General features: G+C 44.3%; 1 protein-coding gene across 5 annotated transcripts in view; it reads left to right on the forward strand.

The window, feature by feature from the left end:
* Positions 1-10,659, forward strand: part of BEST3 (bestrophin 3) — a 42,065-nt gene extending 31,406 nt beyond the window's left edge. For all 5 annotated transcript variants that reach the window (XM_045828959.1, XM_045828961.1, XM_045828960.1 and 2 more), the window contains one exon: positions 8,470-10,659. In XM_045828959.1, the coding sequence (XP_045684915.1) occupies positions 8,470-9,403 (934 nt within the window). In that variant the 3' untranslated portion in view covers positions 9,404-10,659. The remainder of the gene's footprint in view (positions 1-8,469) is intronic.
* The last annotated feature ends 5,700 nt before the right edge of the window (positions 10,660-16,359 follow it).

The raw sequence follows: 16,359 nt of genomic DNA on the forward strand, positions 1-16,359 counted from the left end.
TGCTTGATAAACCTCACTTCACCAAAACAGACTTAGGATGTTTAAGCTCAAGCCAGCAATGCGGAAAATAAATTTTTGCTTAAAACAAAAAACAGAAAGTAAGGTCCAGGCCTAGCCTACCACACACAGCTCGCTTGAGGTGGAATAAGCATTCCATTCTTCACGTTATACCATCACAAGTTGCTCCAAAATTCTTATAATTTTTTAAATACTTGGAATTATCCATTAGCACAACTTGCTAAGTTTCTGAGGAATGGAATATATGGAAATTAAAGACCCAAAGTTTCACAACTCCCTTTAATCTTGCCTTGAAAATGAGAATGGCCAATGGTAAAGAGCAATAATCCCTTAAAGGCATTGGAAAACCCTAACAAAAATATACATCCAGAGCAACTAAAGGCTTCAGAATTCTGGAGCATTACGAAACGAATCACACAAGCACATCATGAGGGTGTGGGGGTGTGCGCTTGGACTGTGCTCTTTCTAAGTGTCCTAATCCAGTTGCACATGCTCAGCCCCTGAACCTCAAACTGCTGACTGAGATCCTATTCACAGAACGCTGTTTCATCGGGCCTTCCGCCAGGGTTCAGACCGGCCAGAGTTTCCCCACACTTACAGTCAGTTCAAGGAAGGTGTCCATGAAGTCAACTAAGGACTCATTTAGTAAAGAGGAGAAATATTCAAATTCTTGTTAGAATTCCTCCTATTTAAGAGTTGAGGAATTTATTTAAGATTTACATAAAAACTATAACCACCTACCCAAAAATAATGACTTCTACTTATCTATCTTCATTCCAAAAGTTCTAAGAATATATAATAGTAATACAACTACTTTTTTGCAATTATACAAAATGTATTTAATGTACATAAACATTTAGAATTATATAGTAGTTCCAAAGTATCCTTAGTGATATTAACTCAAATATACCAAAATATGTATTTTAGTGAGGAAAGACTTTATTACAGTGTGGTTCAATATACTTCTAGATGGATGTTTTATTCAGTAATCCTTTCTTAGCCAACTACATTAAAATATCTTTTACTTTAGAAGGAAAGATATAACAATGCATGTGTGTGCCATAAACAGCCGAAAATATCTTGAATTCTGAATCACCCACTTGAACAAAAATGTATTCTTGGAACATTGATTTTCACTTAATGCACCAGAAAGGAAGGAGAGGTGGAACCTCCCGAGGACATGAATGTGCATTAGGTTAATAATTTTAGAGCTTAGCCCCGGGGTTCTCTCATATGCCGGCATGGGGTGGCCATCAGTGCTCTGACCTTCTGAAAGTTACAAAAGATATAGATGGTTTAATTTTCTTTTCTAACAGAACTGTAGAATACGATGGTACTAAAAGGTGGGAGACAGTAAGTGAACCCCTACTTTGGGCCACAATTTCTCTTTGCATCAGCCGGTGGAGACCACAACCAGAGTGGTAACATGAGGCTGGATATACCTGTTCTTCAACCAGATTTGCTGTCGTGCTTGGTCCAAACCAGCAGAGAAGTAATGGAGACACAGAGGTCAGCTTGCCAGCTTTGTGTGCCTCTCTGAGCTAAGCGTGCCTCTTATGGTGCTCCACTAGTTCGAAAGTGTCCCCAGCAAAGGAGCAGAGAGAGGACTGGGAGGACACACCTTCCGTCCCCTGGATGTTCCTGACAGCGCTTGGCCCCACACTTCCCACCCCACTCAGCCTGAGGGTTACCTTGCCCAGCTTAGAAATCCTTGACTGCAGCTTTGAGGGTGATTCTGCAGCGCAGAAGATTAAAAATAACAGCATTTGCCTCTAATGGGTCTGAAGAGTACACTTTGCCTTGCCTGTGAATAAATGCCCCTCCACACACTGTGCCTTTTTGCCCTGACAGATTTTCAGGCAAATTATTGGCTCCCTCCAAGCCTGACTTTGTGTGCACTAGCGATTTGCAAACAATAAATCTGACATGAAAAGGACTCATATAAATATCATTTTCCTAAATTTTTCATTTCAATTCTGTTAAATGCCCTCTTATTATTTGAATTTAAAATGTCAAAACACCACTTTCAAAGTGGCACAGAAGGATAAAAGGCAAGCATCACCCAGTTTTATCCCTCAGTCTTTTGAAGCTCTATATTTACCTCATCACACTGGAGAAGAGGGTCACTTTGCAAAAAGCTTGTTTGAAAAAAAACACATTCACTCTATGAGTGTCTTCCAGGTTCTTTTGGTCTTTCAGTCTTAGATCCACCCCAGGAATCCTGACCGTGGGCAGCCATCTGCTGCTGACCCATCTCCTGTGTCTTCTTTGTTATGGCAACCAGAGGCCAAGAGTGTTCTTCCGCACCCCTTACCAGCCCAAGCATCTTCGCCAAGACCTTCCACTAAATCACCACTGCTGCTGCTCTTGGAGCTTTGTCATTGGCAAGGAAGATTGTGGGGCTGGTAGTTTTGTAGGTACTCAATAGATACTTTGAAAAATTGGGAGGTTGTTTTTTTAATACTTGAAATTCAAGTAGGAACACTGACCCCAATCCAGACAATAATCTGACCTGCAGAAATAATTCACACTTTCCATCCTTCTAGAGCAGGGGTGTCAAGCTTATTTTCACTGGAAGCCACATCAGCCTCGAGGTTGCCTTCAAAGGGCCGAATATAATTTTAGGACTGTATAAATGTAGCTACTTGTTAACTAGGGGCAAGGAGCTCTACGTTCGGCCCTTTGAAGGCAACCGCGAGGCTGATGTGGCCCCCAGTGAAAATGAGTTTGACACCCCTGCTCTAGACCAAGCGATAACCAACTACCCTGATGAGCTTAATGCAACCTATTTTGTCTCCTGCACCGACCCTTCCTCCTCCCTTTCAAAAACAGCCCAATACATGGCATAGCCTTTCTCGCTCTCACTTTTTCTATATTTCTGTATGCATGATTTCTGTTGTGCAGCAAATGTGTCTGTACTGCAGGGTTTGGCAATGTCTGCAAACGGCACAAAACACAACATTGCAAGGTAAGGTCAGGCGTCCCCACCACCTGAGTGGCCCTGTCTTCCTTCCCTCAAATAATCCACCTTCTTCTCCTCTGTGTATTTCCTCTTCATTCACCCAGTGCCCTAGTCTCACCACTAAATGGCTGTTACAGCATCGCTTCAAATGTGTTAGTTGTTGGGTGGCAGCTCCGAGGTGTACTAACACGTTTTTAAAGGACACTCTTGCCCTGGCTGGTGTGGCTCAGTGGATTGAGTGCCAGCCTGTGAACCACAGGGTTACCCATTCAACTCCCAGTCAGGGCACATGCCTGGGTTGCAGGCCAGGTCCTCAGTTTGGGACGTGTGAGAGGCAACACACTTTGGTGTTTCCCTCTCTTTCTCCCTCCTTTCCCCTTTCTCTAAAAATAAAGAAATAAACTCTTTTAAAAAAAATAAAGGGCACTCTTGAAGGAGAAGACAGAGTGACTTTGAGGCGGACAATGCCATTTCCTCCAATCACATCAACAAGTCAGTGGTGATTCAGAAACCACTTTTGAAAGTTTGCCAGTCATCAAAAGAGTTCTTTTTATATCTTTTCTACTCTCCAGAGTTTTCCCATATATAGATTACTCCTTTTGAACTCCCAAGCAACCTGTGAGGCAGATAGAGTAAGGTAAGCTTGTCCCCAGTTTACCAAGTTTGGTGCTAAGTCCCGGAGAGGCTAACTGGGTCTCCTAGGGTCACACAGCTAGTTAGTGTCAGCTGGGCAGCAGTGATCCTGGATCCGCCAGCTCCCCCAATAAATGATTTTTCTCACCACAGAGTCAGTTCTCAAATTCCATCTTCTGGACACTAATGGCTGCATGGCACTTTCCATGAATGTCCCCTTCTCTAATTACCTGCCTAGCTCAGTCCAAGTGACTTCCAGAATATAAGACCCAGCTTTTTCAGCTGACCTTCTCTAATATATAGCAATATAATGAGGGTGCTGACGTCCTATCATATACTATTTCTGCTGCAATTGTTTCAGGTGGTATTATATTTGGGCCTATGCTAAGGGTGCACTTTAAAAATCAAATAAGGAGAAATAGAAAGTCTAAAAGTTCCTAACTGGTAGACCCAAGCCTCCCAAGTGGTAAATAAAAATCTTTTCATGTACATCAGGTCCTTGAATAATATCTCATTCAATATCATTTTATTATAATGTTTAGGAGATGCTGTAAGAACTTAACTCTTGTGTATATTGATTAGGCTATAGTAAAATTGATTTCCTTATCTGTCATTTCATTTAAAGTCACATAACTTATTGATGGTGTTAAGGGGAAATTATGTATCCTATTCTGTATACTCTAAGTCTTAAACTATGTTTTTTTTTACGTATTTTTAAAAATTTTTTATTGTTGTTTTTTACAGTTGTCCCCAGTTTTCCCCCATTACTCTCCCCTGCCCTACCCACTCCCCCTCCAATACTCAATCCTCACCCCCATTGTCCATCCCATGAGTCCCCTATTCCTGTTCCTGGACTTGACCTTTCCCCTTCTTTTCCCCATTAACCCCTTCCCCCTCCCCTCTAGTCACTGTCAGTTTGTTCTTTATTTTCATGTCTCTGGTTCTGTTTTGCTTGCTTGTGTGTTTTGTTGATTAGGTTCTACTTAGAGGTGAGATCATATGGTATTTGTCCCTCACTGCCTGACTTATTTCACTTAGCATAATGCTTTCCAGTTCTATCCATGCTGTTGCAAATGGCAGGGGCTCCTTCTTTCTTTCTGCTACATAGAATTCCATTGTGTAAACGTACCACAGTTTTTTTTATCCATTCATTTACTGCTGGGCACTTAGGTTGCTTCCAGCATTTGACTATTATAAATTGTGCTGCTATGAACATTGGGGTGCAAAGGTTCTTTTCGATTGGTGTTTCAGGATTCTTAGGGTATAATCCCACAGTGGAATTGCTGGGTCAAAAGGCAGTTCCATTTTTAGTTTTCTGAGGAAATTCCATACTGCTTTCCACAGTGGCTGCACCAGTCTGCATTTCCACCAAAAGAGCACTAGGGTTCCCTTTCTCCACATCCTCACCAGCACTTGTTGTTTGTTTATTTGTTTATGATGGCCATTCTGTATTTTGTTCTTAAACTGCAGTTTCTGTGTTATATTGGGAACCATGACTATCAGACAAAAGAGATGGATATTGTGTGTCAGCGATGAATCCCTCATGGAAGATTTCATTTAGAAGAAAGTTCACGAGGTTCATCATAGGTGGAGGCCACACTGCTCTTGGGTAGTGCAAAGACCGGAGGGCTTCCCCCATCATTTCAGCATGAGTTTCATAAAACTGCCTCACAGGTCACAGCCCACTGAGTGTCCTTCTAAAGACCCATTTTCTTACTGACGGTGTGGAAAGTTCCCAAATCCTGTTTCTTATTCAAAACATTCCTGTTTAACAATAATTAACATTGCTTTCCAGGTAGCTTTGCCTGCTTGGACACTACCACCAAATGATGTAAGGCTAGCTGTGCTCTCCTTTCTCAAGCACCAACAAGAGCTCTCCACTGCCTCCAGGTTCGAGCCTGAGTGCCTTTGCCTGGCCTGCGAGACTCTCCCTAGCACAGTCCGAGGCTGCCTTTCTAGCCTCATGCCTGACCCCACCCAGTGTTTCATGCTGACTCAAGTATTTCCTTTTCCTCACAAACACCCTAAACTCTCCTGCTACATTATTCACTCATCATTTCTTTCACCTGAGTACTCTGTCCTTTCTCACCCTGATTCCTGCTCTGTGTGAAAAGTCCAACTCAAAAACTGTCTTTGCTCCAATTTTACCTATTTATGTATAGTTGACCCTTGAGCAACACAGGTTTGGGCAGCATGGGTCCATTAATATGGGGATTTCTTTTCAATCAATACTGTAAATGTGTTTTCCTTATAATTTTCTTAGTAACACTATTTTCTCTCACTTACGTCATTGTGAGAATACAGTATATAATACATACAACATACCAAATATATGTTTACTGAGTGTTTGCTACTGGTAAGGTTTCTGGTCAACAGCAGGCAATTAGTAGTTAAGTTTTTGGAGGGTCAAAAGTTCAGGTTGATTTTCAGTGCCCTTAACCCCCATGCTGTTCAAGGATCAGTGGCACATGCCTTTACCCTCCTTTTAAATTGTGTTACATTGAACTTAATGCAACCAATTTGTTCATGCTAGATGCTCAGTACACGCGGTTGGGTAGGCGGATAGATATCACACGTCTGCACCACCATCTCACGAGGCAGGAAGGAGCAGTAGGGTATTGATGTCAGTCGGTGAATCAACAGAACATCAGTGAAAGCATCGGCCTTCGTGCAGTCTGCTCTTCACATGTGGTCCGTTCTCCCCGTTCTGTGACCCAGGGCCTCAGTCGTCTGCCTCAGTCGAATGTGCATAACTACCACACCAGTGCATAGTGAGAATATCTGGGAGTTTCTCTTTTAGGACTCCTGAAATTTTGAAATAATAATAACATGTTTTTTCCTAGATTTTTTTTTTTTGTTAATTCTTACAATATTGTGTGGTTCAGGAAAACAAATCCTGAACAAAAAGTCAAGGTCCCAAACGGAGGCTACAGGCCTGCCTACCTCAATTCCCAGGGCTCATCAGCAAGGTGGTCTTAGTGAACAGCTGCGCTTGTTGCTCTTCCGTGTCCTCCCTAACTGCATGGTTCCTGAGGTGTGACCTCAGATCAGACCTAATGAAACCCAACCGGCAGGGTCACAGGCCGCTGGAGCATGAGTCTGCATTTCTCAAGTCAGTGTAACAGAATCTGAGCCAGCACAGCGGATGGTGGGCCAGAAGGCTATCTGGTAGCCAAGGGCACGGCTGGGGCTGCAGAATAACAGCTCAAGGCTGTAATCGGACGCCATCCCAGGGGCTTTAACCAGTTAATCATCTCAATCACCCATCTTTTATTCATAAACACGAGGAGTGATGTTTTCTTTTCACTGCTCCCTTTGCCCCTTCAGGCTACACCAACAATATGCCGTCCTTACCTTTTCCTTTTGTCACATAAAATGCACCTGGCATAGTTAAAGCGTCTTGTCGCCATGGATGTCAACATGAACACTAGACCAGGACGGCCTGATCACCGTGGCTCCCAGAGCCAACATAGCGCTTGTAGTTTAAGGGCAAAGCCTTAAGTGGTTCTTCAAACCTCATTACGACTGTAAAACCAGAGATGTGAGACAAAGAACCAGGCAATCTGAGGCAGGAGTAGGCCTCATTACCCTCTAGCCCTTATTGTTATTTCAATTACCCATTTTATTTCAGCCTTGAAGAACTTTTAAAATCGTAGTAGAGTCTTTTGTGTCTTAAATGTTAAAAATTCTCAGCAATAGCAAATCCCTCATACTTACTCCTTCAGGAAGCCCACCTACAGTGTGAGGCCACACCACCTCAATGGCTGTCCTGTCTCCACAAGGCCCACGAATGTCACGGTGATTAAAGATGAAGGCTTTGGAGTCAGACTTCTGGGTGTGGCCCTCATTAGCTACACAGCCTTAGTGATTCTCTCTGGGCCTCAGTTTCCTCATCTGTGACCTGTGAATAGTAATAACAGTACCAACTCACATGACTAGTGTGGTAATTAAGTGGATTAATGCATGGGAGATCAGAAAATGTTGGCACTTATCTGCCCTGTCTTAAATTTAGCCATGACCCATTGTTTTAGGAATTGTTTGGGTCCTGGGAAAATATGGCCTAAGTTCATGTATAATATGGGAGAAAGAACACAAACTATATCTTTTTTTTTAATGTTCAAGTCTCTAGATCAGTGATTCTCAAAGTGTGATCTGGGGACCCCTGCAGATCCCCAAGACCCAAGTCCTTAAGTTCAAAACTGTTATTTTCTTTTACTGAGAAGTAATTGATATAGATCACCATATGAGTTCATACAGCACAATGGCTTGATCAATACTGTGAAATGATTACCACAGTAGGTATAGCTGACATCCATTTTCTCATGTAGATGTAATGAAATGAAAGAAAAGAAGGAAATAACAAGGGAAAAAAATTTTGTCCTTGTGATGAGAGAACTCTTAGGATTTACTCTCCTAACAGCCCTCCTGGGTGCCCCCAGCAGTGCCATCTCCGGCAACAGCGTGTTCGTGACACCAGAATGTTCCTCCTTTCCCACTCTCATGATGTGCAGTGGAATTTTCCAGAGGCTACACACCACATGGTGATGTCATCACCTAACAGTTAGTGTGCTTGTACCTTCTTGCATTTTTTAATATTCTCAGTCATCATTTCTAACAGGGTACACAGCAACATCTACAACCCACATAAACAAATCTCTTTGAGGCGCTCAATCATGTTTAAGAGTTTAAAGGGATCCTGCAACCAGAAATGCCGGGGGCCTCTGCTCGACCATTCCCAGTGGAAGTCACCCTCCCTACCCATCTCAAAATCTCCAATGCAAAAATACCAACTTGTGCTTAACTTTGAGACTCTGCCCCCAAAGACAGGCCCCTGAAGTTGCCATTCTGTGTTTCAGGCTGCCTGGGTCTGACTGCTCTGGCGACGAGTGGCTGTGGGACACTGAGAAGCATGGCCATCGCCACTCCATGATCCGAAGAGTCAAGAGGTTCCTGAGTGCCCACGAGCACCCCTCCAGCCCCAGGAGCAGAAGCTATGGGAGGCAGGCCAGTGACAGCTCCGTGTTCTTCCCTCAGAGAGACCTCAGCCCAGCCAGGGATCTGCTGGATGTGCCCTCGAGGAGCGCCCACCACACCTCCCGGAAGCAGTTCTCCCCAGAGGGGGACCCCAAGCTGTACTCCAGCCTGGGGGAACTGTCCACGATCAGGGAGACTAGCCGGACGAGCACCTTACAGAGCCTGACCCCACAGTCCAGTGTGAAGGCCTCCCCCACCAAAATGCCGCAGGTCCCCGCGGTGCTGATCACAGCACCAGGGCCCACGTCAGACGACCCACACTGGGACTCCACAGCCTCCATCCAGAGCTTTGAGTTCACTGGGGTTCAGCCAAGCAGCACTGGGCAGCGGGAGGACCCTGTGGGACTGATCCTGTTTCCCTCAGGGGAGGGGACACCTCTTCCAGGCCCCAGGCCCCAGACTATTTCAGCTGAAGCTGAGAAGAACATTTTCAGGTTTGCCGCTGAGGAAGACCCTTTTGAGAATGACAAATTCCCAAAAAGGTGGAGCCTCCCCGGGTTCCTGGAGTCCAGCCACACTACCCTGGCAGGCCTGAGCCCAGAGCCCACAAACCCTGAGCCACCTCTTTTACTTGACACAGAAACATCCTCAGAGACCAGCGGCATCACCTTCGTGGCTGGCTCTCAGATCTCTACTGACGTGCTGTATTTAATGGAAAACCTGGACACCAAGGAAACGGATATCCTAGAATTTAACCATGAGCAAAGAGAGGAATCTCCCAGAGGAATGCCAGAAAGTTCTAAGGCCTGGTCCTAGTATAAATTTCTACTTTCCCAAAAGTTCAACCTTAGTTCCAGAACACACCTGTGGGCTGGTTAATATTTTAAAAAATAATCATACCACATAAGCTATTTAAAGTTTGAAGGGCATTATAATCCTGACTTTTTCAGAACTAATAAAATCAAGCTCATTCACATCATTTGCCACAAAGCGGTTTTCATGGGCGCTACACCGGCCGCAGCAATCTCTCTTAACCAAATAAGGAAATCTTAAAAAAAGTATGATTTATAAATTGATAGACTGTTAGCTTTGGAAAGCACTTTGTAGGTCATAACCCAATCCCCTAGTTTTGCAAATAGGGACACAAAGGATTCCCTGTATGTTTCCTTTTTTTTCTTCTTGCCTTCAATTATAAAGACAGGGAGATGGATCATAAAATGCCTCAAAAGCCTCGTTCTAGTTATAATATTTTTGTTTGAGGCTTTCTAACCATTTCACTCCCACTCGCTCCACTATTATTATCACTTCCATACTCCTAAGCTTCATCAGCATCATATAGCTTCATCTCTCTCCAATTTCCCTTTCTACTTTCATGACTTCATTTTTCTCTCTTCCCCTTCAGTCTCCCATCCTTTTCTCCTCCCCTCCTTCCTAGTCTTGCTCCTTCTCTAATGACTAATCTGTCCCACCTTGCAAATTATAACAGCTTCTCTTGCCAACTCTGTTGCTTTCTTCTTGGCATGATTTTCAAAATATGAGGCATCGGCAAAGCCTCCAACAGAAAAACCGAAGAAGTCAGCAAATCCAGTTCAACACGCTTCCAGCTCCACACTGGGCGGGGGAGAGTGGGCGTCAACACTCTCCCACCACACCCTCGGCAGCCACGGCCATTTCCTTCTGCGTCCACTCTAAGTCTGGAACACTGGAGAAAACTGAGGCCAAGATGGGCATGAAACTTGTGCAACCAAATGCTATGGAACCAAAGAATGACAAAGCTTGAATGTATTTTACTCAAACTCTTAAAGCAAAATCCCAACCATGTCACAATGTGGGACCAGTGACTGTATCTGCCAGGTTGTTTGAGACGAGATAGGATGTTGGAACTGGGGGTTTTGGGGGCCCAGGATTGCACCATGGGGATGGGCATGGACTCACTCCAAGGAGCTCTGGGGTGGCTGTTTGTTGGGGGGCCCCAGTTTTGTCTGGAAGGCCATGTCTTATGAGTACTGCTCTCCTAGTTCTGTCATATGATGAAGCTTGACTACATATGGTTTCAAAAATAAAATAACTCTAAAAGCTACCACTTATTGAGTGCTCACAGTGCTCCAGGAAGCAGCAGGTAATATTCACAGGTGACCTCACTAATCCTCACAGGAATCTTACGAATTAATATACTATTATCTCCGTTTTCAAGGTGAAGAAAACAGAGGGTTTGGAGAGGTGAAGTAATTTGACTAAAAACAGCCAGGAAGTGGCAGGGCTCAGTCTCAGACCCAGATTTCTCTGACGCAGGAAGTGCACTCCCTCACTGTGCTGTCTGCAAGGCCCTGAGTCTGCCAGCAGTTTGCCCGGAATTCTGAAGGATGCCCTAGGAAGACCAGGCCTGAAGCTCTCCAGCCTCAGAGGCCTCCCTGCTGAAGTCTGCCTGCATCTTTTGTGCATGCATTCAGGAGGGCATTGCTCCACCTGTGAGCCCTGGTCATAGTCCTCTATGTTTTTCTGAAAGAAGAAGTTGGCAGGGCCCTCCCTTCCCCCCCTCAACTCCCCCTGATATACAGTGTTATAATTTGCCCATTTTCACGGAGCATCACAGCAGCTAAACGGACCACCCCAGCTGCCTGACAGCCATGATGTTTACTTTAACTGGCCTTTCTTCAAGGACTGCAAGGAAATAATATTGGAAGAAATGCCGTACATTGATGGTTTTCTCTGTTGGTAGACAGTGTTACTACCTGGCGAGGCAGTGATATCCCCAAAGCATCCCATATACACTAGGGGACCAGGCCTCAGGATAACACTTCTACAAGGCAGGAACCTAACCTCCTCCCAGCCTTGCTCTTTCAGATGTTTCAGCGGAAGTCCCTCTACTCTCCTCTCTTTGGCTTTATCTATTGTTCAAATGCAAATGTTTCTACTTAGCTGCTTGTGAAATATGATCAATTTTTGGTGCCTAAATCCAAGGTGATCAGTTATGCACCTTGATAAACAGAATCATACATTTCGTAGGGCCCAAGGGAGTGTGGCTTATTGCTGCTTTCATCCATCCCTCATACGCCTTTGTCCAGAGAATTATTTAATTTTCTTGATATTTCATCAAAATCTGCGGTGGCCTCTTATTTCCTCCTTGCACTGAAAACTGAACAATGATCCATTCAATGAGCTATCACCTGGGTTTCTGATTTTTCCAGTAGAACAAGTGGAGAGTGACATGTAATCACTGTTTAATTGGCATTTACTTGACAAACATTACTGATTACTGTAGTAAATTTATCTGATTTACTAATGACATGTGGTGTCCCTTCATATACTTCTTAATTCTGTTGGGACCCTGCTTTTGAAAATTGCCTTTTCAAGTTCTTTGCCCTTTTATCTATATTTCTCCTGTTGCTTTTCAGGAGTTCCTTCTAGGTTTTAGAATGATAATAGACCCTTGTTGGTTTTGGACATCACAACAGTCTTTTCCAATCCTTTGTGTGTCTGATAAAAGTATCACTGGCATTCTTTGTTGAATAGAAATCCATAATTTTTATATAATCAAGTTCATCAATATTTTTGTTTTATTCTTTTGAAGTTTTGAAAAAAATCCTTCCCACCCCTATGTCCTGATTATTCTCCTACCATTTTTTCTATTATCTTTTCAACACTCGGTAGGGATACAGTTTTATTTTTCTCTATAAAGTGAGGGAGTTTCTCTCAATCCTTCCTATTAAAAGGCCAGTTATAAGTTCCATGAATTTCTTGCAAATCAGAGACTGGTATAAAATAAAATAGAATCTGAGAGAACTAAAAAATAGGGTGGTATGAAAGGAAAAGAGAAATCTGAGTCCTAATCTCATAAAACTCTAGCTCCTCCCCACAGAATACAAAATTTCTCCAAATGTATCATCCACTCTTATCTTCCAACTGGTGATTTTCCCCCTTCCAGTGTCTGGAGTGTGTAAACTCGTGACACTGCTCTATGCAAAAACCCACTAAAAATAAGCCTGTCTGTGATCAGGCTGAGCCTAAACTGCAAGAGTAAAGCCTGATACATAAGGAGCTCTTGCTAAAGAAGAGCCAGTGATGGTGGTACAGGGATAGTTCAGGGCCCTTCAACACTCAAAAGAAGGCTGGACGGACTCCAGACAGGTGCAGTCCGCCACCAGACTATACTCAGGGCCTGGATCAGCAGAAGTGGAAGAGGTATACCAGGAGGCCAGCACCGCTCGTTCCTGCTACCTGAGAGCTGTCCTGGGCACCCCGCAGCCTCGGTCTTCACTCTCCCATAACAGGCTGTGCCTAGTGGTGGGTGGATGTTGGGTGTTTGCTGCCACATTTGAGACATTTGCAGATGGTTTCAGAAGAGAACTGATCTCATCTTCTCTTTATTCCTCAAGAAACGAAGCTTTCTGAAATTGGAAGCATCCTTGATATTAATAATAGACTCATTATTTATCCCTGTGGTCACTGGACCCTACAAATTCTAAAGGGAAACACAACTTTCAAGATTAGAAAACACTTTCAGCCCTGGCTGGCGTAGCTAAGTGGATTGAGCATGGACTGCGAACCAAAGTGTCGCAGGTTCGGTTCCCAGTCAGGGCACATGCCTGGGTTGCAGGCCGCGGCCCCCAACAACCACACATTGATGTTTCTCTCTCTCTCTTTCTCCCTCCCTTCCCTCTCTAAAAAATAAATAAATAAAATCTTAAAAAAGAAAAAAAAAAGAAAACACTTTCAAACAAAAGACCAGATAGATTTTTTTCCCAGTAAAAATGGATTTTGGCTACTTTCATTACTAAACAATGTGAGAACACAGGCATCTCTCTTGAAGTTTGCTCCTCCTGGCTGGGATTCAGAGGTTCTGTGCCCGCTGCTGCCCCCACTCCCCCAGCCCAGGGAGGAAGGTCCAGGGCTGGCTAGGGGAGAGCAGGAGCGATAGTGGGGACAGTACCTGCGGGGCATATACTCTCCTTGCCCAGGGGCAGCCACGCCCCTTCCCCTGGGGTGTAAGCTCTGCTCACTGTCTCGTTCAACCGGCAGATCCCTGGTGCTGCGGACAGTGCCTGACACATCTCAAAAAAAAAAAAATTAGATGAATGAATGCTTGAAAGAAAAAATGAATAAATGGATTACCCACACTAGATCTAGATCCAAAGTTAGGAAACCTAAAATCTCAATCAAATATGACAACAACCTTAGCCTCGTGGTCTCAACCAAGTTATCTGAATACTCTGGACTTCATCTTGCTCAACTCCAAAATGGGTGGTTAGATTAAGTGATTAAGGTTCCTCTCAATGCTGTTCCAGTGAATTTCTCAAGATCCTGTATATGGGAGAAGGAAGAGACGGTTATGATGGACATTGAGAAAATGGACCCAAATGGCAGAAAGAGATAAAAAGAGGAAAGAGGTAAGGAAGGGCAGAATCAATGCCTACTGGGTACTTGGGTGTGCTGAGTGTTTTCACACATCTCTTCAATCTTCACAAACTACTATTGCTCATTGCATGGGAAGAAATGGGGAAGTTAAATAACTTGCTGAAAGTTTTACAAAAGTTAAAATTTCAATCTGGGATTTGAACCCAGGTCTCTTAGGTGCATTGCTGATTCTATGATTCCACACTACAGCCAAAAACAATTAACTAGAACAACGCATTAGCAGTTAACTATACAGCCACCCAACCAGCCCCACTGACAACCTTGGACAGTAGTGGGAAACCTTGGAAAGCCAACGTGTATTGAACACCTTTTATGTTCAAGTGCTGCACACACGTGTTCACACAAGTCTCATAACAAACTAGGCGGTGTCACTATGTCCACTTTACAGATAAGGAAACTGAGGTTCAGGGAGGCGAAATAGTGTCGTCATGTCACAGAGCCAATAACCAGCAGAACTGGGATTCAAAACCAGGCCTGCACATGAACCATGAGGCAAACACACCATTTTCCCGAAGGACAGCCAACCCTAGAGCCTCTGTCTCTACAAACGGCTTCCATGCGGCTGCACCTCATCTCATGATCCCTTCCTTCACCGGGAACAACTGAAACTCTTGGATATGATACAGGGTTGTACTCAGTCATCAGTCAAAGCTGGTTTGGGTGCCTGAAACAAATCTGTGGGTCCAGGGCAAGACCCTGAATTCTTCCTTCTCTGTGCACATGTGAGGCGTATCGTGTCCTCCGACCACCGGGGTCACATTAACTACGTGTCACCTGCATGAATTCAACTATGACCTGGACGAGGGACAGATAAGCACTTACGTACATGTGTAAAGAAAGAGCCTCCTCATTTCCACCCTTCTCCCCAAGGAACACATGCCTCACAGTGAGTGGGAGGCAGCAGATGTGAAGCCCACCAGAACAGCCTCAGATCTGATGTGCTGAGAGAGAGTCTGGTGTTTAAAGTTACAACACTAGAATTTCTCAAACAGATCAGCTCCTAAAGGCAAGCTCACCATTTCAGCTGCAGCTCTACTAAAAAATCTTCACTGATTTTTAGCATCCAGGCTTGTAGACTTCCTGAGAAACATGCTTTATTAGAGCCCAACATAGTACCTTTCTAAGAGACTTCCAGTGGTGATTTTCACCCTACTGATTTTCCCATTATGTGTTGAATGTAGGGACTAGCCCCTAAACAAGGTCACTGACATGTTCATTACCAAGAGTTGATACTGGGCCACTCCAGAAGTACCAGCTTCCATGAAGAGAAAGTATAACAGTAGAAGTATTTAAAGCAATTTTACTGAGTCTGTTTTTTTGTCTTTTTCATACTGAGAAGAATGATATTTACCAGTAAATTCCTTTACTTAGTGGCCTGAGACAAAATTAGATACAAAACTTTGGTCTATGGTGGAAAACTGGTGGTTGGTAGTTTGAATCTGATTTTCTGAATGCTCTCTCCTTGCCAGGATTCTCCAGTTTACCACAGTCTCCACCACTCCCTACTGCCCTCCGTTAGGCCTGCTTCACTTGGTTGTGGCCTACTTGATCCTGGTGGGTACCTTGAGTTTTCAGTTCTTTTACTAATGCATCACCCAAATGCATGGAGACCTCAGCCAACTGTTTGCTCCCTAAACTATGCAAAGAGGGAAAGAATAAGAAGATGAAAACCCAGAGCCTCAGGTCATCCTTCTACTTACTTCTGTAATCTCCCAGCCACACCATGTGTTTCTCCATTCAGACATGTTAAACCTGATTCCTTTTCTCCCTCTGACCCGCCTCTGTGGGTACAGCCTTAGTATCTCCCTGGCCACATGACTGTGCAAATCATTTGAGACACAGGGACTACCAGCACTAATCACCTCACTTGACCAGGCCCTATTGGCAGCAGGCCTTGCAGGGATGTCAGATCCCAGACGACCCGGGAACAGCATGTCATTTCTGTGTCTTTCCCACCGGAGTAACTCGAGCCTCTCCACTCGGCTTCACGTAGCTGCAGCTGCTACTCACAGCAGCTGGCAGGCTGGTTGTCTCCTGCGATGGGCGAAGGCGGCCTGGAGCCTGCTATTTTCAGACACCAACCTCAGGACCCATCAGTCGGGTCCGGGGTCAGCTCCAGAGCAAGTGGCATGGAGCTGAGTAGCAGGGACAACTGCAAGGAGTGGGGAGACAAAGAATTACGTAACTTTTAAAAGTCAACTTCAGTCTCCTAAGGAAAGGGAGAGTCAGTAAGCAGAGAAAGAAGAAATAGCAAGGAGCTGGCAAACCCTGTTGGTGTGGGGAGGGGATGGCTGGGAGGAAGGTCAAAGCACTCGGTGCTTGAGAAACAAAGCCTCTAAAAGTCACAAAGGATCAGA

The sequence above is a fragment of the Phyllostomus hastatus genome, unplaced genomic scaffold (assembly GCF_019186645.2).
Source record: "Phyllostomus hastatus isolate PE091 unplaced genomic scaffold, TTU_PhHast_1.1 phas_scaffold_93, whole genome shotgun sequence".
Classification (NCBI taxonomy): domain Eukaryota; kingdom Metazoa; phylum Chordata; class Mammalia; order Chiroptera; family Phyllostomidae; genus Phyllostomus; species Phyllostomus hastatus.